The sequence below is a fragment of the Anser cygnoides genome, chromosome Z, assembly GCF_040182565.1.
Source record: "Anser cygnoides isolate HZ-2024a breed goose chromosome Z, Taihu_goose_T2T_genome, whole genome shotgun sequence".
NCBI lineage: Eukaryota > Metazoa > Chordata > Aves > Anseriformes > Anatidae > Anser > Anser cygnoides.
The window spans coordinates 61,943,775-61,970,201 of record NC_089912.1 but is presented as its reverse complement, the minus strand read 5'-3'; the positions used below and the strand labels follow the sequence as shown (position 1 = coordinate 61,970,201).

General features: G+C 37.9%; 1 protein-coding gene across 16 annotated transcripts in view; it reads right to left on the bottom strand.

Annotated features, from left to right (window-relative positions):
- The window catches only part of ZNF532 (zinc finger protein 532), a 46,221-nt gene that overhangs the window by 7,519 nt on the left and 12,275 nt on the right, over positions 1-26,427 (bottom strand). For 14 of the 16 annotated variants that reach the window (XM_066987816.1, XM_066987817.1, XM_066987819.1 and 11 more), the window contains 5 exons: positions 20,639-22,995; positions 14,720-14,901; positions 11,506-11,682; positions 4,872-5,034; positions 950-1,228 (listed from right to left, as the gene is read on the bottom strand). In XM_066987816.1, coding sequence (XP_066843917.1) covers positions 950-1,228; positions 4,872-5,034; positions 11,506-11,682; positions 14,720-14,901; positions 20,639-22,975 — 3,138 coding nt within the window. In that variant the 5' untranslated portion in view covers positions 22,976-22,995. Of the gene's footprint in view, positions 1-746; positions 771-949; positions 1,229-4,871; positions 5,035-11,505; positions 11,683-14,719; positions 14,902-20,638; positions 22,996-26,427 lie in introns of those variants that run through there. The other 2 variants (XM_066987821.1, XM_066987820.1) reach the window with 2 other exon arrangements.

Sequence of the window (26,427 nt, the reverse complement as noted above, 5' to 3'; positions counted from 1 at the left end):
CCCAAAGAATCTCACTGACTTCACAGAACGTGGTATCCAAATCCACAATGTGATGCTATGCAGAAGAATGAAGTCTGAACTGAAAATGGAAAATTCATCTTAAATAACAAAACTTGTTGCTTTTTCGCTTTACTCTAGCTTGCAGCACTGGAGCACAGGTTATGTTTTTCACTATTCTTTTCCTTTTTAAGCTAAATTTAAAAAGTCAATTTTTTAGCTCTCTTCCCTGCAAGCAGTAGCAGAGGAAAGTTGTTCAGTTTCACCACTGTCCACCTGCCAGTCCTTTTAATTTAATTAAAGTGGAAAAGTTATAGAATGCATCAAGGACATCAAGCTGTCTTTCTGCTGACTTGAGACCACAACATTTCCATATTTCACTTTCAGTCAGTTTTAAGTAAGCTATCTCACATCTAGCTGCCTTAAATAAAAATGTCACCTTGCTCAACTCAGCTGACTTGTTGCCTGAGCCTGCAAGTGTAAGATTAGAGCAATGATTTGATGTTAGAGTGAGTCTAGCTTTAAAATGAAATGCTGTTTGGTGCTCATTGGACCAGCAAATTGAGATTCCATTCCCTAAGTTCAACAGCTAATGAATTTTCAAGACAGAAGGAACTGTGAAAGCACAAAGGAAAAAAATAAGAACCTGGATCAGATTAGATGACTTGGACGAAATGGTGGAACATCTTTCATTCTTTCCATCTTCAAGAAATGTTGGTACTGGATGAACAAGCCTACAATTAACTAAGCACGTGTAGATTTTCTCAAAAGAACTATGTAGAAAATGACAAAAACCAAGAAGCAAACGAGAGAAAGATGACATACATGTAAGAACAGAGGAAAATAATGATGGAACTTAAAGGAATTAATTACAAAACCACAACAATTTGAAAAAAAAGACATAATATTTCAGGTTTAACTCACTTTTTGTAATTAGATATTATTCATTTACCTTTCCATGTTCTTTCCTCATGTGGGAAATGTAAACATCCCTCTGAGTGAAGAACCTATCACATTCCCAACATGTCCAGCCACGACTAGTGACTTTTTTAGGCTCTCCCTTCTTTATAGGAGAAGGAGATTTCTTCTCTAACTTTTCTGTTCCGTTGACAGATTTTGTGTCCTCTTTGTTGTGACTGGTTGAGTTCTGATTTGTAGGTTTCGTACTGAGAGGCAAATTTATCCCCAGGTTTGGTGGCCCTTCCACACTTTTCAAAGTTCCATGCATTGACTACAATAAAATAAAAAAATAAATATAAGCAAACAACTAACATAGATGTGTACAATTGTACTGACAAAATGCAGAAGACCTACTGAAACATAAGTCTCCATTTACTTCTTTGTCATACTTCATCAGATCACATTCTTAACTTAAAGAAACAATGATTAAATATAGACAATGTCTAACATAGGCAGAAACTAGCCAACAACACTGGCACCAGCCATAGCTAAAGTAGTAGCTCTCTTCAGTGGCTGGATATTTTCACAAAAAATGAGACTATGTAGGTTAAGTTTAAATTGCTGTTGAATAAGGAGAAAAAAAGGGCTCAAGAAGTACATTAGGTTAAGTTCAGTTTCTTGCTTTACTTACCTAATGTAGTTTATTGAACATCCTCATTTCAAACTGTGTGTCTAAAGAGAGATTTCCAAGAAGGCAGGGTTTTTACTGACAAGTTTTGACTTGGAGCATCGGTAAATAAGACAAGAAAAGGTAACTCTGGAAAGATCAGGCAATTATGTTTTTTAGGATATATTAACGTTTTATGTTAAGCCTGTGCTAAGCCCAGTCTTACTGCATGCTCGGGTTATAACTGCTTAGGGCTACACACTGCTAACAGTCCTTGGAATCAAAGGTGCGCAGGGCTGGCGGGGACAGCTAAGAAGTGCCTGACAAGCTGCTCAGCACCCTGCAGCTCTTAGGTAGTGATCCTTCCCCACTGATATATTTCTAGCCTTTAAGATTAGGTAATTGATTAGTAACATGGGAAAAACTTTTCCACCTCCCCAGTTTATGGAGCCGGTGTCGCATGGCGGCATGATACCTCAGCCCACAGAGAAGATGACTGCTGCAGGAAGACCTGGACCTCAGCTGTGTGTCTGAGTTTCATATATGACCACGGACTCAACAGGAATGAGTCAGCAGGGTTCTGGGCCAACAAAGATGACTGCAAACCAGGCTTAACGTACTGTTGAACATGGATCCACTGTCAAGGTCTCTTTCACATCCAAAAGACTTGCCCTTTACATTGACAGCATTCTAATCATCTCATATACTGATCTGTATTATAGCTATCGTGGATGATGTGTCTGGCCACCCTAAACCTACAGGTAACTTCAGAAACAAAAAACATCCAATACATTCTTGATTCGGAGAATGTAAGTATACCAATCTGCTTCTCCAGTACAACACTATAGTACCAAGTTCTTTGTAGATCGTGTGGCTTTTGGGACTACCTGCAGGTTGTACTACAAATATCAACCTGATTTGTAGAACGTGTTCTATTTGAATAGTCGACTGGAAAAGAAAGCCAGTACTTTTAAAAGCTAAGACATTATTAAAAAGCAAAGTGCACAGGATTGACTGACAGCTTCTGAGAAAAATTAAAATTGTGTAGTAAAGGAAGAAGTTTTCTGGGGTATCCCACTGCACTAGGAGATGAAGTACAAGCATTGGGTGGGGGGAAGGAGAGTCCTCTAGTTTCAGGCAACTGGAGATTGATCTGGAGATTCCATCCCATCTTAACTTGTGAGCATGTAAGACATCAGTGCTCAACTTTCTATATGTCTTTTAAATGTAATACCTGAAATTTAGTTTCTTAAAAATAATCCCAAAGCATTAAAGCATAACCTGAAGTCACAGTGACAGTATATACCACCACTAGAACTGAGTCCTCCAGTCCAGACCTTCACTACCTGTTATCACTGGCTGTTCCATTTTTTTTGTAGCAAGCCATTAGAGGAAAATAAGACATACATTTTGCCAACAAGATACCTTCCCATCTGCAGGAATTACTCTAGGTCATTTTTGTAGCTTTAAATAACCTCCTTCTGAGCCTCTTTCTAACCCTTTGTGTTCTATTTTCATCCAAGTCTTCTCTGCCTTGCTGCTTTATGTCTAGCCATATCAAACAATTACTTTTCTTGCAGCTGGGATGAGCTCTGCCCTTGTTGAGCACTCTTCCTCTCCCCGTGTCCTTTTCTGCTTTTATCTATACCCTGTTACTGTCTTTTTCTTTCCCCCTAGAGTCAAGTCCAATTTACACTCTTCTGCTGTTGTTCCTAATACCCTACACACATCCTAAATGTAGAAGCACTAGCAATTCTGAACAAAAGCTGTAATGCTGTTACTGAAAGCCTGTGTTCTAATTCACTAGTTTTGTTCTCAGAATTGTCTGCATCATTTGTAGTAAAACATGCTGAAAATATACTGGTCAAAAGTACAAATATTGGCATGGAAAACTATAGCCAAAAATCTTAAAAAGTATCCAAAACATAGGTAACTGAGTGTAACTTTATAATGAGAGATGCTGAGCAACCCTAACTTGTATAAGAATAGCTCCTGTCTCTAACTACAGTCACATCACGTCCCAAAGTGGTTTTCAGGTCTTAAAGAAATACATATGTAACATCACTTCCACAAAAATATGTGATTCAAGAAAAACTAATTATGTACATAAGACATACACTCCAATATATGGAATTTGCCTAACTAGTTAGAAAAGAAGCAATACAAGTAGATTGAAGGAATTAGAAAATATGACTTTGCATTGCTGCATTAGAGGACCCTTTAAGGTATCTGACATAAGTCTAAGATGATTCTTACTGTAAACATAAACTAGTTCAGAAACAAAGAAAATATACTGTCCTTGTATTTCTGAACATCTTGGGACGACCTCTCCCTATCTCCAATTCATGTTTAAAACTGGCTTTAAAACCAGCTGTTTTTGCAAGAATTCTGATCTTGTTTTCAACGCAACTTTAGTGATTTCTAAGGTTCTAAGTACCATAGTTGAGGCTAAAATGCAAAATGATAGTTTTAGCAGGCAAGAAAGATGTCTGATTTTTCACTACTCTGTACAAATTTTACTATTTAAATAGCTTCAACAGTTGCCAGATTATGATGATGATAATGTATAAGAAATTTCAGCACTGCTAACAGACTTGGTGTATTTAAAACAAGGTAACAGAGTATTTAAAATGTATAGCTAGCAAGTTAGAGCCAGGGGACTTCTGATTCTTAATAACATGATTTGCAAGGATGGCAGTAAGTCTTTTCTAGTCAATTCCTTCAAGCAGTTATAAGGATATTGATGAAAAAATCCACTTCAAGTTCTTTTTTTTTAAAGCGTGCATGTGTTCATGTGCACACACACACACGCACACAATTTCTACATCTATTCAAGAAACATATGGGTTCCCCCCAGTTAGTTCTGAATATCAAAGGTTTCATTTTGTAACGTGCTCAGCATTCTCAACTCCTAACAACTGGAATAATACTTTAAATACTGTAAATAAGGCTCAACAGTTATTAGGATTGGACCAATGTACTCCAAAATTATTATTATACATTATTATCTCCTCATTTAATTTTCATAAAATGACAGACTGAATGCAATGTACTGAGATATTCCTAGTATATCAAAACCAACAATCACATAGAAATAGTAAGTGGTTACATCACAGATGCTGAAAACCATATGAAATATAAGACTAACATTTGAAAAGAATATTCACAATTTACTCTTTTGGAATTATTAACATCTCTTTCTTCCAGCAGCTTTCTTGTTACTCTGAGCCTTTTTTACAACATTTTCTCAAAACACATATTGCATGATAAATAGTATCTAAGAATAAAACAAGAGATGCCTACACACCTTGATATGATCCATCATAAGCTGTTTCTGTGCATACAGAAGAGAGCAGTCTGGACACTTGAAAACAGACACCTTCTGGTTTTCAATATGCTGATCAAAGTGGCGATAGAGCAAAGGTTGTAGAGTAAACACAGTGTCACACATAGAGCATTTATATATTATTCTAAAAATAGAAGTACAATAAACAGTGTCAGTCATGTTTATGATCTATCACCAAGAATCATGACGTTAACTTTTTTCTCAGCAGATACAAGATCTGACACCTTTAAGCAATTATTTCGCATTGCCTGAAAAACGGTAAAATGAAACTAATTCAGAACATCTTCCAAACTCAGAATAAAGGAGTGGTAGAAAAAGCAGAAAAATAGAAAAAAATGACTAAGCCAGAAAACAATAGCATATGCCAGTTACATATATAACACCAACATCTGCTTACAGTACGCTGAAGTAATAGGTCTTCAGCTCTTGAACTCATGTTGTAACTGAAGGACAAAGAATACACCTGTTTCAAGTTGCAAAGGCAATGTATTTTAAGGGAGTTACTGATTTGATTATAATCAGTAATATACTTCACGATGCACTTATTTTTGTCAATGTATATGGCTTTGAACCTCCTGAATGACAAGTCTAGACTCTGTTAATGTTCTGAAACTGAGACTTCACAGGGTGATGTTTCCCTGTTCTGCAATTACAGGCCTTTAAGAATCTGTCTATCACAGCAATGTAGAGATACCACCAAAACCGCAACTTCCTCTCTCAAAGCATATGCATTTTTAAACTTGGAAAATGAATGAAAGGAAATGACATGTGAAAGAAAAGGAATACAGAAATTTGCCATAGATCTTCAGATGAGAGAGAAATCAAATCCATTAACCATCTGTAGTGGTACTTCAGAAAAACTTCAGATAAGATAAAGGAAACTCAAGCACAGGTGCTGAGTACCAAGACAGGCACTTCCTCTGTGAAAGCCCATCACTTAGAGGTCGATCTCTGTCCTAAAGAATGGATTTCCATTAAAAAACAAACAAACAAACAAAACCCCTGCTTGTTAGCACGCTAAGTTTTCTCATTGCCCGCGTAAGTTCCTGTAAGGAAGGTGTTAAAGAGCTTGCCAGAAATAGGAAATGTTTCTTGATATTAATTGGTAAGGAAAAAAAAGAGGTTTCTAAAATGCAGTTTCACCTCATATATCTCACATCAATAAAACCTCACTTATCTTACTAACAGTTTTAACTGAGATTGTAAGAGACAACTCCCGGGGAAATAAGTCAGTGGATTACCACCCTGGCAGACAAGCTGAAGTGAATGCAGACTGAAATGGAGAGAATGTGAATCTGCCCAGGCACAGGGCACTATTACAGACACTCGCTATGGGATGCACTGTTTAAGGGAAACAGAAAAGCAAGAGCCTAAAGATTTACTATGCACCAGATCATCTCCCCCAGCCACAGCACACAGCTGCTGAGCATCTCAGCACTCTAAACCAACATCTCGATCCTTTCTCAGCAGAACAGCTCAAGATAATTTGAAGCAAAGATTTTACTGCCAGCTGCCTTCGCTACACCCAAGAAAAAATGTAATTTCCTCAGAGAAGTACTTGCTACAATTCTGTAGTTAATATGTCTGTGAACACAAACTGAGAGCAGGTACTAACTGCCTGATGATATTTCCTGGTTCTGGGGTACCAAATACTTTCCTTCCGTCCTTTAAGTCCTTTCTTTTATAATACTGTTTTACATCTTCCTCAACAACTTTGTCCAAAAGTAACAAAATGTCAAAACCTGATCGCTAACTAACCAGGCAAACAACCCGAGGCACAAGACTGTATCAAAGCCTTGCCCCTGGCAGGGCGCTTTTCACCCTTCTGGTTCCTTGCTCATGGACCACTGATAACAACCACAATTCCAGAATTTTGGTGCCTCTTACTGAGTACTCGATGCCACTGCTAAGTGCTAATGAGAGATGAGTAAAATTACAGTGTTCTGGGTTAATGAGATGTAAATAAATACTGGCAGAATTAAAAATTATTCTCTGTGTATTTCATGACATCTTTATTCGAACAATATCTTGGAAATAAAATTAGACAAAAGAGAAGTTAGAAAACCTGCTTTATCATCTGTCGTGGAACTAGACAGTCATCCAAGTTGGAACAATTTCAGGTCTGTAGAACATAAATTTGTTATTGCAGGCTTACGTAATTCATTCAAATAAACTATGACCTATTATATGGCTCAGATTCATAATGTGCCTAAAGTAACACAAGATTACAGAATGATTGAGGTTGGAAGGGAGTTCTTGAGGTCATTCGGTCCAGCCCTGCCTCAAGCAGGGTCAGCCAGAGCAGCTGCCTAGGACCATGTCCAGTGAGGTTTTGACCATCCCCACAGGTGGAGACTCCACAGCCTCTCTGGGCAACCTGTGCCACTGTTTGACCACCACCCTCACTAACCTGTAATTTATTGTGTTCAGATGGAATTTCTTGTGGTTTAATTTCTGCCCACTGCCTCTTGTCCTGTGAGTGGTTGCTGATAAAAAGAGTTCATCTTCCTCTTCATTCCTTCCCATCAGGTAGGCATTGATACACATTGATAAGGTCTCCCTGAGCCTTCTCTTCTCCAGGCTGAACAGTCCCAGCTCTCTCACCTTCTCGTCACATGTGAGATGCATCAGGCCCTGCATCACCTTAGTAGTGCTGTGCTGAACTCACTCCACTATGTCCTTCTACCAGGGAGGCCAGATCTGGACCCAGTACTCCAGATGTGTCTCACCAGCACTGAAGAGATAAGAGAAGGATCATCTCCCTTGATTTGCTGCCAATGCTCTTCCCAGTCCCTTAATGACCACCACCTTGAGTAATGCACTGCTCACTAACACTTACAGGTGCTACTGGCAGCAGAAAGTGAATCTGCTACAAAAAAAATTCACTTATTTGTGAATTCACCATATATAAAAAAATTCTCTCTCTAAAAACACCAGGAGCTGAATACTTATATTTTCTATGAAAGCTAAATGACATTACTCTATTTTCACAAAAGCACAAGAATTATCTGGTATAGATCTAACTTTAAAACTCAGATCTCTGTCTTAATTCAAATTCATACCAAGATACCTAACAGTACGTGTTGTGACTATATCCACCAAGTTTTACTTTGACTCACATTTGAAAGCATGACTTTCATCCTAAACACATGCAACTGAGTGTGCTGATTTGCTTTAAAACTGAGGTAATTGGTATTTAACATACATCAGCTTAAAGCCCTGCCCAAAGTTTAAAGGCAGTTATGCTTCTTTAGGACATAATTTACAATAGCCTAAGTTCAACAAGATCCTCGAGAAGGGCAGCCAGTTCAACTGCCACTGCACAACCAGGGTAGTTACACACGCTCACTAACTACTCCTGCTCTACAGTACACACCAAAATAGGCATGATACATATACTTCTTCATTTTTCAAAAATCTGGGTAATAAATATTCATATATTATCTTCGAATGAACACACATGTATCTCACAGAAAAATACTTTCATATCGCATTAAAGATGTCTAGCATTTTGAAAGCTTTTGCAGAGCACGGTATTTCTCCTTCCTGCACTTTTTCCCTCAAAAAAACAGTATTTGTAGGATAATACATTTTGTACTGAGAGTACAGTATATATTCATAATCTGGCTTCATAAACAAGAACTTCTCCAATATCCAAAAAGAGATCAGCCATGAAAAATACCTTTATGCTGTTCCTATGGACTTCCACTATTTACTGAAAAAACAAAATCACATATAAGCTTTGGTTTCACATCAAAACATCCTAGGTATGTTACAGGAGAGAGCTGACAAAGTTGAAAGCCATCCATTTCCCTATATTAAAATAATCTAATTTCAACTGTTAGAGAATCACTGCATATAGACTTCATTTTTCATGCAGCAAATAGTTTACTATATCTGTTCTGAAACAACCATTTGTAATATAATTATAAATCATACAATTCCAGTAAATGCCAGAGGCACACAGCCATTTACCCGCTAAGCCTAATTCCTGTAAACAAAAATTGTGTGAACAAATAAACAGAGCCTCAGGACTGAGCTGGTCTCGGCCCATTTATGAGGGAGAACTAATAAATCCTTCCCAGCTCCCCTGATTCGTTCACACACACAGCCTCATTTCCCGCAGCACCGCCGTGATCAGGGCCTCTAGAAACCAGGCTCTGTGGTCAGACAGGAGTTCAAAAACATTTGCCTATCAGCATAAGGTTTGAAACTCCCATTTAAAAATCTGGGTTAAATGACCTTCAAGCACTACACAAAAGCTTGAAAGCTTCCTGTTTTAAAACATAAAAGGGTATTGTACAGTGCTTTTCATTTGTTTTAAAACGCTTACTTCATAACAACAAACAGTTGAACTTTCATGGTAATATCTCTAGTATTATAATACTGTATTATATTGCTTCTTTACAACAAATTGTTAAGCTTTCAAAATGTATGCTGGCCATGTGCAGCACAGATAGCAGGTAACACACGACAGGTAAACCAGCAGTGGCACTGGCATATTCGTCAAACAAGAATAAATTTCTTCCAGTACAATGTGGAACACTACAGTAGATAAAAGAGAATTTGAGCTATGAAAACTTGATGTCACTTGACTAACATACGTGAGAAATAACCTCAGCAACCAATTAATCCAAACAAGAAAATACTTTCCATTTTACATTGGTGCTGAACAGCATAAATACATTCAGTTAATTCTGAGGAAAACCACAGGTCCTGATAGCCTGAAATAGACCTTATTAAATGGTCAGACAGTAATCAATGAGCGTCTTGAGCCCTGGTGCTGACACTGTACTACCTACAGGTGCTTGTGAAACAGAAACAAGGAACTCCAAACATTGCAAAGACTGGGAAAACCTTCCTAGTCATTCTGCAAGCATGTGAGACAGCATCTTGATTTAAACGGGCAAATTTAAAGAAAACACTCCTTCTCATATGGAAAGGAAACTAATGCAAAATACTTAATTCACCAAATTTATGAGAAGTTCAACAGATAAAAGCACAACTCAGTAAATCTTCTGTACTTTTCATATGTGGAGTATCTTACACAGTTGGTGATCTTCATCTTTCAGTTTTCTGTAATGAAAATCATGCGAACCTTAAACAAGTTTTAGATTAAATGCTGGTATGTCAAAGCCTCTCACTAAGATATTATCCTGAATTAAAACAAGGTATCATTTATCACTGGTGGAAATGTCTGAATTTAGTATCAGACACAGTAAGTCTGTTGCTATTTTGCTAAAGAAAAAAGAAAAAACAGATCTCCTTTTAACAGGCTAGAAGAAAAAGTATTATGCCAGATTCTTGTGAAATCTGGTTATTACAATGCAGGATACCTTGTTTCTTTCATCTGCTCTATATTTTTCTCGACTCTGCAACTTGTTAAAATGTACTTGTGTGCTCCAAGCAGTTTAAAGAAACAAAACAGAGTTAAACATTTGAGTATTTACTCTGTTCTGCATTCATACCAGCAGAGGAAGAAGAGAGAAGAAAAAGGCCTGTGATTAGAAGGCATTGGGCTTAAGGCCTACGCAATTTGAAGTCTGATTTTCATACGTGTCGACACCTGCAGCTCCCCCTGCCTTGATTATTCAACATTTTCACAATGAAGACCCTGAATTATGCCCCTTCTTACTGCCTTCAGTAAACGACTTTCTGTGTTTATATACCACCATCCCAGGTGAAGAATGGAAACGCTTCTGCCTTAATCCAGAAAAGAGAGATTTTGTATCAGAAAAAAGCTTATATAAAAATAGCTCTGTATTTATTTTGAATTTCAGGGCAAGGCTGGAAAAGGTTTAAAGGCTGGCACCTCTCACTTACCAGACAGGGATTGTTGTCCTTTAGACACGACAGTCTTAGTGAAGCTAAAACCTAGCTCACCATTTCCAAACTTACAGCTTTCCCGAGGACACATCTAGCAGACAGCGGAAAACACCGCCTGATAAGCGAGCAGCTGCCTGATCAGAACCACCTCTGTGGCACCGCAGGAGGCTGCAGCCCGCAAGAGCTGCCTGAGGTCTGCCCAGAGACAACTGCAGCTGCATCTAACACCCCGGCCACAAGCATGCACCCCAACCCGAGCACTGATGGCACGAGAAGAACCAATTTCCCAAATTCACCTAGACAACTATTTGTAAACACATAACAGAAAAAATAAAATCACTTTTTTCTGCCTTTTCAACCAGACATTAAGAAAATCACTACAAAAGCGCCGGTGAGCCTTAGCAGTTCTTTTTGGAATCACATTATATCTCAATTCACAGTAAAAATGCACGTGAGGTTAAGTGGATTAGAAAACAAGGAGAAGCAGCACACGAGCAGGCTGAATTGTTTTTGTAATTACTGCATTACTTTATTGTAGTGCTGTGTTTAAAGAACTGCTATTGCTATGTTCATGGAAATTTAACCTTTGCCAAATAAATTCCTAGCTAAAACCTCTTGAAAATATTAGAAGAATGACACGCATTACCAAATGGATGACAAACTGTTGATTGTTCAGTACTTGAATTAAGATTGTAAGTACAGGACAGAACGCAATTTCAAAGGTTATTAGAATGCAAGCAAGTACAGTAAAAATAGTAATTTTGCTTACTTTGGTTCGCCTATCTTGATACCCGGGTGTTGTGTATAGGCATGGGAATGTGTGCTGGGAGCAGATTTAAATGCCATGGGACAGATAGGACATTTGTAAAAGACTTCACAATGAGAACCTTGAATATGAGACTTGAGTGCCGCCACATCAGAGTATACAACATTGCAATGCACGCAGCTGCAAAAAGAGTGGAAAAGAGTCAGTTCAGCCTAGCATAAAGCAGTATTGAAAGAAATGGAATCAACACTGATTTTCAAGCAAGTGGAAGAGTTAAGCATATACATACAACCAGTTAAAACTACATTATACTGTCAATTTAAAAGTATAAACAACAGAGTAAGAATCACTATAAGCAGAGATTTGCATATCAAAAAGGAGAAAAAAAAGGATTTTCCCAAATTTAACTTCTAAAATCTAAGAGATATGAAGTCAGAGCACGTTTTATGATATTACAACAGAATAGACAGAAGAGTCAGACAAATATTCTATTGATTATAAAAAGAATGCTTCAATCCTCTGCAAATTTGTAAAGAGCTTTTATAAAATGCATTTTTTTTCACATGCAGCGGATTATGTAAGGTACACCACAGTAATTTAGAAGCTACCACCAAAATGGAAAACTAGTAAGCAAAACATTTTCACCACTTCCCTTGTTTAGACTTAATGAAAACATAATGGCAATGATTTTCTGTGCTAGTAATCAAATCAATGCTTGGATTAAAACAAACAAAAAAGTAAATCTAAATTCAAAACAACTAAACGGAATCTCTACAATCAATTCAGTATATCAGATTGGAATTCTGAAAGTATTTTTCAAAAACGTACTTCTGCAATGTTGAAAATTTGTGACCTTTCCGCATCTATTCTAAAACAAAATGATTAAAAAATTGAATTAAAATTAGCACATGAGAATTTCTACCCACAATGGCCCCTTTTATAGTGCCATGCACCTCCAGTCCAGTCTTAGTATATATACCCAGTAAATCTGCGAATATACTGAAATAAGCAATTAAAACGTAACCTGTCAAATCAACAGATTTCTTAGTGATCAGTGTTTTGCAGTAAGAGTTTTAGTTTCAACTTGGAAGGCCCCTAGCTTCTGAAATAATAACTTTGGCATCTATCATGTTAGCATGATCATTTTTGTATAAACATCAAATAATTTTTGGATACTGTTTTAATGCCTTAATGATAGCAATAAAGCATTAGATAGTTATAAATTGCACTTAACAATCCTGCTTTCCTTTTAAAATAGATCTTCATGGAATTTTATGAAATGTTACCCTTTCTTTCTTAAGCACTTAATTTACATCCCTAATACTAGTAAATAAGTAAATAACTAGTAAATCCTAATAAATAAGTCCATAGCTATCTAGTCTCCACTTGCCAGTGCATTTTCTAAAGTAAATGGTCCTCACCTTCTTGGGGTCTGTTAAGCTCTTCTCTGTTCATATAGAGATGAACATTTCTTCATAGCAGTAGAAAGTGTGGCCCTCTCATTGCAGTGAATCCTTAACAGCTCTACTGCTATGGTGTCACCTCAGTAGAGCTGGGGCACATCCCTCCTCTCCCTTCTCCATCCCATTTTGCCTGGATTTTATTTTCTAGTGATGCAAAATCATAAATGATCCTCAGCATCCACCGTTGCATATTAAAACAACTCCTAAGGCCCAAGCCTTCCTTTCTTTGACTGTTGTATCACCCTTCTTGTTCTCAACACACTAGGATGCAATCAAACTTAAGGTTGACATTTTCAGCTTATTTAGTTCAGACAGTTAGCCTGAACCACTGAAACCAAACTGGCCTTACAAGATCCATTGGTCCAAGACATACCATGCGTTTCAGCAGCGCATGTGTCATGGTGATAACGAGGTGCTGAGGAGTTAATGAAGGAAGACCTTAAACTTTCCCAGATGCTGCTTTTCCTTGCCTAAGTATTTTTGGTTTCTTCTCACCAAATAAATTCTGACTTAGTGTGACATGAGATGTTTATGATAAATCTCAGAAAGCTTAGGAACATTATCATGATTCACTGTGAAGGATTTATGAATCTTCTGGTGTTACTGGTGCAGGCCAAGAGTCCCTGAAGATGATACAAAGAGGTACAGACTATTGGGAAGGGCAGTAGAGTGGAGGAAGCAGATGTAAGAAACTTAGGACAAGACAGACCACTGCTTTGGAGGAAAGGATAAAAGAATCCAAAGAAACATGAAGATTTGAGAGTTGTGTCAGGCCATAGGTTTAGTCTGAAAACTAACTGCCACAGCAGCTGCCTTGATGGAGGAAAAATGCTTTCTTCCCTTCGTGGAAGGACGTCACAGCCATCCTAGTAAAGGAACTGCGGTACCTTGAAGGGGAAGAAGCTTTCTAGTGGGTAGGACTTTAAATCACCCTTCCCCAGTCAGACAGGATGAAATGGAAATGCTTGAGGACTGCTGAGCAAAGCGCAGCTGTACGGGTTGCTCTTCCGATCTCTTGCTGTGCTGCCTGCCACTCAGAGTCAGTAAAGTTCTGACAATAAAACAATTTTCAAGCCTTTCAAAACTTAACATTTCCATGAAATGCCTCTGATCCCCATTTTCTCAGTGAGTTGCCATTACAGGGAAAGGAAAGCATAAAAGGAAAACTGAAGGAGTTAACAATGAACAACCAGAAGAGCAGGCTGTTTGAATGAAGAAGATAATTTTCAAGCAGTGTAAAGAGACAAATCTTGACTTCCCACAGCAAATAAGAGCAAAAAGGACTTTACAAAGTTGTTTTTGCTGTGCTACCAGACTGGTGCGGTATGCCCATCCACATCTTGATAATAAATTCTCCTGATAATAAATACTGAAAACGACTGTTCTACCAGAAAGAACAGCCTAAAATTCAATGTCCTGAAAAAGCTCAAGAAGTCTGTTATGAACCTGAAATTAAGAAAATACATCTGAATTTTCTAGACCTTAGAAACTGTGAAGTCCTGAATCTGACATTTTATGGTTGGATGAGATTAGCTAATATTCTGATTTAATAACATACAAAAGCGGATGCCCAAAACAAAGCTGAATTCTAATGCAGTATTTATTCCAAAATTTGTAGTACTAATAGCATTGTTTCCATGACAACCTTAAACCCATGAAGCTGTATTCTACAAACAATGCTTATGAAAATGGAAAATTACTTTTGAAAGCATAAATTACATATAAATTGACAACAAAGTAATCATAATACTGACCGAAAACCAACTCTTCGGGTATAATGCAGGCAGTTCTTAGTAACATGAGTCTGGAAGTGGACAGATCTGCAGATTGCTCCACATTCAGGACACGTGTATGGAGATTTATGCTGATGAATTCTCTGGTGTGATGCAAAACTGCACTGGTTAGGAAGCAGCATCTGGCAGATATTGCATGTCTTCTAAACGATAAACCAAAATAGATGAAACAAAAGGTTTGGTTCAGCTAGACATTATTTCTTGTGTCAAACACTGTAATATAAACAAAAGGTTAAATGTTGTGACTGTGATTTGAACCAAAAGAAGTAGTCAAGGACTAAATTCTGGATTCTGCTGACTAACCTCATGGGACTGAGGTGAAGAATATTGGCAACGGGATGTATTGGCACTTTGGGCCAGATTCTGACAAAACAAAGCTCGTTCACATACCATTGACCATAGAAGATGCACGTCAGATTATTTAAATTTTATTAGGTGCCTCAAAAGACTACCTTAATAGTGCAAGGGGTCTAAGTAAAACTTGAGAAAAAAACCTAGCAGCTTTATCTAAAAGCACCATGACAAGAAAAAAAAATAAATACAGAAAAAAACCAACAAAATATATTATCTTCACTTTCTTTGATACTTGCTCTTGATGAATTCTATTGGCAATATTCTCAATGCCAATAAAACAGAGTATTACCAATCAAATAGTCTATAAATAATTTCAAAATATATTTCTCAGGCTAGACTACAGCATCTGCTTTGTAAAATATCAAAATATTGTGCATTTGAGTAAAAACTGCAGATGTATGGAATACTTCAGAAGCTTTTCTTTGAAGGGCAATCTTTCTAAGTGCAGGAACTACTTCCTGTACCAATTCTTTTCTAGTATTTTGTTACACATAAATAATTAAAAAAAAACAAAAACCCTTCAACTACATGTTGACCATTTGCCAAATCAGAATCACGGAATTCTTTGGGTACTGTGTGTCATTCTTCGGGTGAAATGTAAATGATGCAACTGAGCTGGAAACACGCTTCACTTCTGCTCGCAGTTGCTTTCCATTACTGGAGAGCACAAAGAGCAGAACCTGTAAAACCATTTGTGAAAATGTTTCATTTAGAGTACTACATCACTAAGATCTCTAAGCAGGTGGTTGACAGTCTGTATGGAGCAATACTTCTGTTTAACTTTTATCACAGAAGCTGCTGCTTCGTTGACTTCAACAGAAACACTGGCTAAAAGTCAAGCACAAATAAAAGTCTTTGCAGAACGACTTCATTTTGTACAACTTTGCTTTGTAAGGCCTTTTAAATTATTGTTCTCTCTTATGACCTGGAAATTATGAATCTCATCAGTGACATATGAAGATTTAAAAGCAAAACTAAGACTCCTTCGTGGCATGGGTATTTTTGAACAAGATATTTATGTATTTTTAGAAATGTTATCCTTAAGAGTCTTGCAGATGGAGTAATGTGTACATTTTGCAAGAATGTAGAAAAAACAAGATCTCCAGAGTTGTGTTAAAAATGATTTACTAACCTACGTATAAAGAAATCCTCAAATAATTAAGAAATAATCCTTTCCCTCATGATAAAACAGTTTCTTACTGAAAGACAGGGGCTTCACAAAGAGACACCCCTTTCTTCCAGTTTAGGCCACTAACCTGTAAGTGTCTTTTAAAAAACAGTAAGATTCACAGCATATAACAGCATAATCAAAGCTAACATTGTAGAAGAAATACTACAGTGTTACAAATAGGTTTCAAATGAGTTTGCCTTACTAGTATTGGAAACTTTGCCAGTACAAAAAATCACCTGTACCCATTTAATCAATGCAAGACAAATACTAACTCCAGTGCCGGAAGCAAAAAGGCTTTACAGTCATACAAACATGACTATATACAGTCATATTATCCACTCTGAAATGTCAGAGTTTGTCCTCAGTTGACCAAACAACCATGGTCCGAACCAGTGACTCATGCCTGTCGACACTGAACAGAACTGGTCTGGGATGTGAATTTTGTATTCAGCTCAGGCTTACGGGCTGCAAACGCGTGACTAACCATAACTCTACTTAAAATGTGCTTGCCACATTTACTAGCCTTCAGTACCATTCCTAAAATTTATCTTCTGTCATATATGTATTAATAAGTAGCAATATAATACTGGAGGGCCTGGAATGTTATTCGATTATGTAGGAAACCAGCAAAACAAAATTTCTTACTCCAATCACAGAAACATACGGGGTTTTCACAGCCCTTCCCAAGCATTTTGTCTGCAGCACTACAAAAGGAAACCTGGTGCTATGCCACGTAAAAGCCATGCAACATTCCAACCCCAGCTAAGCGCATCCCAGATGGTGATTTTGCAACAAGCAGTCTTCAAGATTCATCTGCAATGCCAGTAATTCAGACTGACGCGAAATGCCAATAATGCTATTTGTTAAGGCTACTGGTTTGCTATTTTGACTTGTAAAATGTTTAATTGTAACTGATTACAGTAGATCAAGAATAATCTACTGCAAAATTCTGAAATTCAGCACATTTGCTTACCATTTTATTCTGGGCTTAAGGTGGCATTAACTTCCAGTTCTCTCATTCCAACCCATACCAAAATAAAACACAGTTTGTGAAAATCATCACCTGCCTGCATTTGAAGTCAAAGTTCCAGAAAAAAAAAAAAAGGTTAGAAGAAAAAATGGTGGAGGTGGAAAATAAAGATACACAAGAACTATGAACATGAAGGTAAATGAACTGTGTAGTGTCCCCGAGAGCAATACACTTATAGCTATAAGTAAGACAAACATTAACACGAATTAGTCCGGGTCTGCTGCTTTTGTTTCCCCACTAAGTAGGTGAGGGTTACATTCAGCCATGAAATCTACCAGTGAGTGGTCTGGTTCTTTTCAATAGGACTACTAACAGAAAGAAGATGTTACAGAAAAGTAACAACTTTATAGGGAACATTTTTTAATTGCTGTTCAATTGCTGTTCATTTAATTGATGTTTTACTTTTTTTTTTTTTTTTAAGTTATTCTAAAAGAATCATTCTACCTTTATAACAGGAGTTTAAAAAGAAGTAACTGCTACTTCCTACTTTTACCACAAAGCAGTATGCAATTTCCTTTTCAAGAGTAAGGAGGTAGGCACTAGAAAGAATGGTAAGTTGCCAATAATAACTATTTTTTCTATTTTTTTTTCAAACTCCAAATATTTTTTCCTTCCTTCCTCCTCAAGTGAAAATATCTATTTTATAGAACTTTCATGTTTCCTTCCCCCCAAATTAATTGTAGTTTCATAACAAAAACCCAGTGCCAAGCACTAATAGAACAGAAGTCCAATAAAGCTCTTTTTCAAGCTTTTAAAGGGGAAACATACTATTAATAAACACCTGTACACAGACTTTCTTCAGCAAACACTACTCTTGTAGTGATGCTCATGCTAACTGAAGAGGGGACAAGAAGCTAACTTGTTAAGAAAGCTGGAGGCATTGCTCTCACTACAAAGCAACTGCTCAGTTAAGCAGCTACCATGATGTAGCAGTAGAGCTACGTCATTACAGTATGTAATAGAGCACAACATAAACAAAAGCGCACAACTGAAAACTGCTGCTTGATCTATTAAAAGGACTATAAAAAATATTTAAGTCAGCTTTAAGAGGTAGTTCAACAAACATTTAAACAATGTTGATTGTGTTCTTTTAAAATGGAACAACATGAAAATTGCTTCTTTTCCTTTCTGTTTTGCAGCACAAGGCTTTTATTTTTCTTTATTTTGTTTATTTTTTGAAATCTGGAAAACCATGGCCTAGTAAGCAGGTATTAATGCCTTCTTCACACCTCAGCTCTTAAAAGACAGTGGCTTTCCAACAAGAGAGAGAAACACATTGGTGGGTTGTAGGCAATGCTATTTTCTGTATCTTCATAAGCTTTCCTCCTTAAACAGCAGTATCTGTGTACCCATACTTATCTTTCTGCTTAACTGATGTTACATTTTGATGCTGTATGAAGATCTCATTGCTTTCCCACAGTAAATTCACCAGGGTAAACAGTATCTAAGAGGACATGCATACAAAGCACACTCAGCAGCAACAGAGCACAAGCACCAATAAGAGGTAGCAAGAAAGGCCAAAGGTGTTTCTACAAACCTGTTTACCTGTCCATACCAAAAAAAAGGCCCCCCCCAAACGCAAGTACAATACTTTTTTTTTTTTAAATATTTGTTGTTCTCTATTTTTTCCATTTTATCCTTGCCCCATCCTCCCAACCTATTTTGTCTGTCTTACTCACTTGGTTGTTTTGGAGGCTTTCTGCTTATGAACTACCTTCTTAATTACTCATTTTCATAGTACCAAACACAACAGGGGTTTCCCAAGGACTACTGGATCTTACCATACCACAAATGATAATTAATGGACCTATTATGAAAAAAAAAAAAAAAGATAAACCTAACATGCACCAACAGAGGAGTTAGCTAAAAATAATTACTGCATATTGGCCAACTTGAGAGCTGGTGCAGAACATGCTCTTGGTCAGCTATTAGAAAATGTTCAAAACTGCAGCAAGATCTGAGGACAGAATACATTCTGCTAACCTCTTTCTGACATAAGGCTTAAATAAGCTGGCTTTAGGTAGGCCTATCTGTAGTACATTACGAACACAAACTCACTCACATTGCAATTCACTATGAATCCAGGCAATTTCAGCCTAAGTCTGCTAACCAGTTCGTGAAGTAGGAGCTGAGGCAGAGCCACATAATCCATATAATCAAGATTATCTCCACATTCATATCTCTTTGCATCACTGCTTGTACTGGTGGGAACAGCGTACCTGCTTCATGGCCACGTAACAGGTCTTAAGATCAGTGAAGAGATTCCAACAAGGACCTCTCTGCACTTCTATTACTAGCGGATTTCTTCCTAGCTGCAGGACGTAATCCTTTACTCTGCACTTTGCTGGGAGAGTCCCAGGAATATTCCCAGGGCATCCCTGACTTGATCAGTCAGAGCCTGTTTGCAGGCTTTCAGCTTCGTTGCTGATGCACAGGAACAAGCTGCAACATCAAGATCAACTGAATGCTTTGAAACGTGCCAGAATCCCTTTTAATTGGCACACTCCGATGGAAATCCAGCTATATCATTTAATTAACGATCTTAATTCTTACAGGGTTATAAAATACATGGCACACTGATTAATACTAACTTTTATTGAATGAGGCATTTCAGATTAGGCCACACACAAACCATTTTAGAATTCTTTACTAAAGTAAGTTTAATTCATTAGCAATCATGAGAGGAAAGGAAAACCAACACAAATATGTAAATGGTCACATAGCAAGTAATGTGTGCTAGTCAACACCACTTTCTGTTTAAGAAAGACCTGAAGAACACAGCACGCGTACCCTTTCAGTACAATCAGTGTGCCATTTATTTGCTGGCTAGAGTCCCTGTAGGTAATAGGAATGCCAACCTCACTTATAGTGCTATATGAAAATAACAAAAACCAAAGACGGCTCAGGAATGAATCACTTAAAAATATTTCTCAGGTTAAAAAGTGTGCTGTTAATGAGGGTGACAATTAAGTGGATTCCACGGGATAATCGAATTTCAAAGCACAGAGATAGTCATTAAAAAATCTTAAAGGCCGTTATCAATTTCAGTATTATAATGTTCACCTGTAAAAAAGCTAATGCTAAATTCTAGTAAAAAATATAGAATGGCAATTTTAGACTTCAGGACCTAAGCAACTCTAAGAAAAGTCTTATTTAAAAACGTTGACGTTCACTATAAAAGTGCTCGCAAGCTTTTTTTGTGGTTTTAGTTTATGTTTTTAATCATGGAGATTCAGATAATTAACATCTAAATGAAAGAAAAACATATCCAAAGTCTCCTAGGCTTATAGGTGAAACATTGGAATTTAAACATATGATACTCTACTTGTCCACTCGTGTCTGCAGCCTGCTGGAAATGTGTAGCAAGAGATGTCTCATCTTGGAAAACTTCATTACACTCCAAACACTTTAGACCATGTCTACAGAGTTTTGATGGATCTTCGTCTAGTGGCATAGCTGGAATGATGGGAGTACTTGCTGGAGCTGATATTACTGTCCCCGTTATGCCAGACTGTATCTTTGTTACAGTATGCGTGCCGACTCCCACAGGGCTTTGAAGCATAGATGTAGCAGTATTGCTTGAAGGAGATGCTATCATTTGATCTGCTGGGACTGGTTTTAAAATCAGATGGGAACACTGCATTACAACTCCTTTTTCCTTGTGTCCACGAGCATGGGAAAGAAGACTGCATTTGTTGTAGAAAACTAAATTCTTTGTACAATGATTACATGTCACTTCAATTCGCACGCTCCTCCTGTCATAATGCTGTGTCAGGCTCTTCTCAAGAGCAAATGAGTCGCCACACTCCAAACACTTGTAACCTCGTGTTGGTAACGTTATTCCGGCATTGGCAGGGGGACTAAGGTTTGGGATGTAAACTGGGACAGGATTGACACTACTCAGCACCTTGTTGAATGCTTCCACTACAGAACTCTGTAGAGATGACACCACCTGGACTCGAGACACCTTTTTAGAAGGCTGCGAGGCTGCTGCAGAAATTATTGCCTGCTTTATTTGCTGCTGAGGTTTCGTTAGCACTTGGCGGAGTTCAGAGGTGGTTTGAGCACCTTGAGGCAGAAGATTAAGGTTGGCAAGATGGACTGTCTTTGGCACAAGTTTAGCACTGGCAAGGCTTGATGCTGGCACCACAACAGTCTGCTGCTGTATAGCATTGGCAGCTTTTATAATGGCGCTACTGGCACTCTGCACTGAAGCAGCAGATATTACAGTGGCTTTCACTGTAGTATTGTTAGCAAGCTTCAAATTAATAACTTGTGAACCTGCTGTTTTAACTGCTGAAACTGGGAGAAAGGCAGTAGCCACAGGTTTGATAGTGACCTGCTTTGGTGCAAGTTCTGCAGATGCAACTGCATTGGTGACAACTGCAGACTGGAGAGGAGCTCTAGGAGGAGAGGAAAGAACAGCAGAAGTTGGAGAGGACAGGAGAGACGTCATGGAAGTTACCATAGAAGCACTCTGTTCTGTCTTTTTACCAGAGTCCAAATCAACTTCCGGCAACACTCTAGTAACAGTTCTCTTTATCTCCCCAGAGGAAGTCTTGATGGTTTTTATGCGAACTTTAGGAATTGCTGGTGTTGACCCTGCAGGAGAAGATGGAGACCCTTTGCTACTGTTTTCACTTGATACGCTCCTGGGACTATCAGGTGGCTTAATAGATGGCTTTTTAGCACCATCAATAAGACTCTGAGATTCAGGTGATTTTTCCATAGCCCGGGGACTTTCGCTCATGTCCTTTGGTAATGGAGAAGACTCTCTTGAATTAGACTGTAAATCCTTACTGGTATCTGTAGCTGCCTTTTTAGCACTCAGTGCTGCAATCGCGGCAATGCATGAAGAAAGCTTTGCTGATGACTTTGCTTTGGACTGTGAAATGCTGGCAAGACTTGTTTCACTTTTTTCTGTGCTCAGTTTTCCATCAAGTATCCTGTTTTCAATAAGCTTCTCAGAATTGTCTTTTAGCAACTTGTCCTCTGCTTTCCGAGCTTTGAAAGGCTCGTAAACACTTAAATTCACAGAGTTTGTCTCTGTCTCTCGTTTAGCAACTTTACTTTTATCTATACTGCTTGAAATTGGGATACCAGATTTAATCAAGTTCTCCCCCCCAAGTGCTTTTAGTTTGTCATATTCCTGCTGAGATACAGATCCTGCCAAGACATTTGCCCTGAAATTTGCACGCATCTCTTCTTTATCTGGAGGGTCATCCACCTCAATTTTTTCATCATCATCAAATTCTTCAGCACTTGAAATTGGGCTAAACTGGTTGAAAGCTGAATCCTTCAATGTAGTCTCAGAAGCTGACCCATCATCTTTAAATGACTTCCCTTCATCTTTACTGTAACTATCAAGAGCTGATGATGTTAGAAAGCCATTATGCAAGCCATTGCCTGTGGAATGGTGGCCATCCTTGTCCACTCCTTCAGAAGAATCAATTGTACGTACATTTTTCACAATGACACTCACACCAACATCAGATGATGAAGGTGCATGAGAATCTTCATCTGTATGAGCATTTTGTTTTATGTGGCTTTCATGTTCATCATGTCCAGATTCAATAGCTGCTTTTGGGTCAACCATGTCTGGTATGTCAAAGGCTGCAAGAAGGTCGTCAAAATCTGGGGTCTTCATATCCCCCATGGTCATGTATTTGATTGTAAGCAAGTCTGTAAAGTAAGCAGAAAATCATCTCAGTATTTTAAGTTCTAATAGCACACACACAAAATAAGCATATGTTCACATATGCCATGCAAAAAGGTGTTATTACACTTCTGAAGTAGTATTTTCAGAAATTATGCATTACAGAATAGTATCCCAGTGCAGAGGTACAGTTGGATTACAATGCCAAGAGCTACAGCAATCCATCAAGTTCACAGACTGTAACCTAGTATTTTTATTCTACAAACAAATTTTCTCTTCAAGTGACTTTCTTCCTGTCCACTCTCCTACACTCCCTGCTACCATCTCCCACCCATGCTATGATTATAGCAAGATACCTAGACTTTCAGAAAAATGAGGTATTTGCAATTCCTCGTAAGTCTAGTTTTGACTTGACATTTGCACTATCAACCTCATGAACCTTCTCAAAGTGAGCAAAACAGATGTATTTCTACTAACCGTTCAAGACTAATGCACTGTTTTCTATAAGCTAAATTGCTTTATATGAATAACGGAATATCTGTCACCCAGCGTCCACAATGCATTTTTTTGCTCCAGTAACTCCAACGAAGGATCTACTGTATCTGCATTGCTGCTGCCAGGTGTCTCATCGACTTTAAAGACCTCCCATTCTACAACCTCCAATGCAATTTATTCCAGTCATTCACAATTTTCACCATTGTATTTCCTACTGAATAATCTGAATCTCTCTTGATGCAACCTGAATGAACTACGTGCGGTTCTATTCACCTATACTCCTTGCAACAGCACTTTATGCTGAGACCATTACCTCCCTTTAGTCTACTTTTTAGGGTAAACAATACCAGATCCTTAGGGGTTTCTTTTGTTGTTGTTGTTTGTTTGTTTTTCCCCTTTACTGATAACAATTTCCAGATCCCATTCTTTCTGTTCACCACTGGCCACTATCACTGTTTTTTCCTTCCCATTCCAAAACCCAATAGATAACTAAAAACTGAAACCTTGCAAATGCTGTGTAAAAGGAAAGCTAACTTTGAGTGCACTTTTCCTTCATAAATCCCACTATGGTATTTGCCTTTTCCACATATGTTTCAAGAATATGCAAAGGTGTGCAAAATGAATCACCTGTAGAGGTCTAAAAAGATCAATTACAGAAGGGGGGGGGGGAGGAACAGATGACCTCCAGAGGTCCCTTCCAACCTCAATCATTCTGTGATTTTGTAATAAAAGGAATCCCGCACTGGTATAATTTCCTTTTTAATCTGTTTATGTTTTTAAGACTATTCTCAATTTCTTTCAAAAAGCTCCACATACAGAACACACACAGGTTTGATACAAAAGTTATTGAGAAACATTCTTTGGTCCAAGCTTTGCAGAAGGTCGCACTACCTAAACATAATGGTCCCTTCTAACCTTAAAAGCCATTAAGTTATTCCCTGCAAGACAAAAAGAGACAAATGAGCATTTCTGAAATGCAAAAGACTTTTATATAATCCATGGATGAAGACTGCAATAATCACTTACCCTACATCAGTGAGAATAATAATGGAAAAGAACAAGAAATTGAAACCTTTCCAGAATGCCTTCTCTAATTGTCTAATAAAGCACAATAGGGGAAAAAATCCTCCCTGCACAGATGTCCCCAAAGAGTAAGTTAGCCTAAATGCACAGTCGTGACTGCTTTGTTCTTGGGACATTAAACTACTCAGTTTAAAACTGTCTCAGGTATCTGTGTACCACTGTGTCATCAGCCCCTACCCAGAGTAGATCCCAGGAGACCAGACACATTTATTACATGACGCTGAATTACCCACTAGGAGTAACTTGCACAGGACAGAGCTGCCAACCAGAAGGTGGGCCCACTCAAAAGGAGCCTGGCCGCAGCACAGCTTCGGAAAGGTGCTGTCCTGCTGCCTGCTTCCTCTTGCTTTTCGGCTGTCGTAAAGACATTGGAAGAGGAGCTCTGCCAAGATACTCCTTCAAGAGTAATACTTAAAATGTAAGAAAAGCCACTTTGCTAGTTTGAATACTAAGCTACAGTGAACACCACAGATCAAAACATTTCTGTCTTTGGTGACAGAACCTGGCACAGCAGACAAGGACAGAAGACTATCTAGAGCTACCAGTCTGATTTTATCCCTTGTTTCCATGTGGATGCATACCTTATCATAAATGAAGCACGAATTAAGAAAAGACACTGAATGTACCATAATGAACGTAACCTGAAAGACAAATGTCTAAAATGACCTTTTTTTTCTGCCCCAGCTATGTTTTATTCACAATGTAAATAATCACAACTGTGGTAACATAAACCAGGCACGAGAACAATTCTGAGTTAAGTCGCTACCTAGGCTGGTAAAAAAAAAAAAAAGACAGTGGATATTTAAGTAATAGTTCACCTTGACTGAACTGCAACTTTAACACTCTGCTTACAAATTACTGAGCAGAGGTTGCTGGGTTGTAAGGTACTTGTTAACATCTTTATGAATTAATTTACTTTATTTATTTAACAAAGAGGAAGAATCACATACACACATAATATTAACATTACAAAGAAAGTTGTTGTAAGATTTAAGTGAAGAAGTTTCTAGAGACCAAAGCATGTAAATCCACACAAACCCACAAAAACAAAGCCTTAATTGACAGTTTTTCATGATTTGATATACTAATTTGCACTCCAACTGTACATCTATCTATGGATGTGTTTTTGCAGTTACTAAACACGCTAAAAAGAACTATAAAATGTTCCTTGTCTAAAACTTCCTCCAATTATATGTAACGGAGTTTCATTAACATTTAGCAATAGCAATGAATTAAGTAAAGGCCACTCACACAGTATTTTATCCATGTATCTTTAAGAGCAAAACTACGTAAGAGGAGACACATTTGTTCTTTACTAAGAAACTTCATTAAGGCTAATTCCAAAATGGGAAAATATCTCAAAAGAAGTCTGACGCTTTAAGCTGAGATCATAAATTTATCCACAGAGAGCACACTGCATAAAGCTGCAACTGTCTTTCAGGCATCCAGACCGATTCCCGCACTCTACCAGAGCACACGAATGGAGTGGTTTCACCTACACAGGGCACCCAGAACTGCTCTTGACCTTGCAGAGGATCTCTCCCATCCTTCAAACCTGTAAAGCAATCTAAATTAAACAAGAAGGGAGAAAAGGCATGGCAAGTCTTGCTACACAAGTAAACAGAGTTGTAAACCTTGACATTTTATTATTTTTTTCCTTGTTATTCTAGTATGAATTTAAGACTCAGTATATAAACTATGTTTCCTTCACAATTGGCAGGACTCATTAAAAAGAGAGGAAGGTGGCTTCCACAAACACCTTTCAATAACCCTTCCCCTTAAAGATGAAACTTTGCCTTTTATCTCAGATTGAAATTGACTGATGCCTTGGCTGCCAGACGAGTTGTTGGTCTATTCCTTCTCTGGGCCGGCCCGAAGCC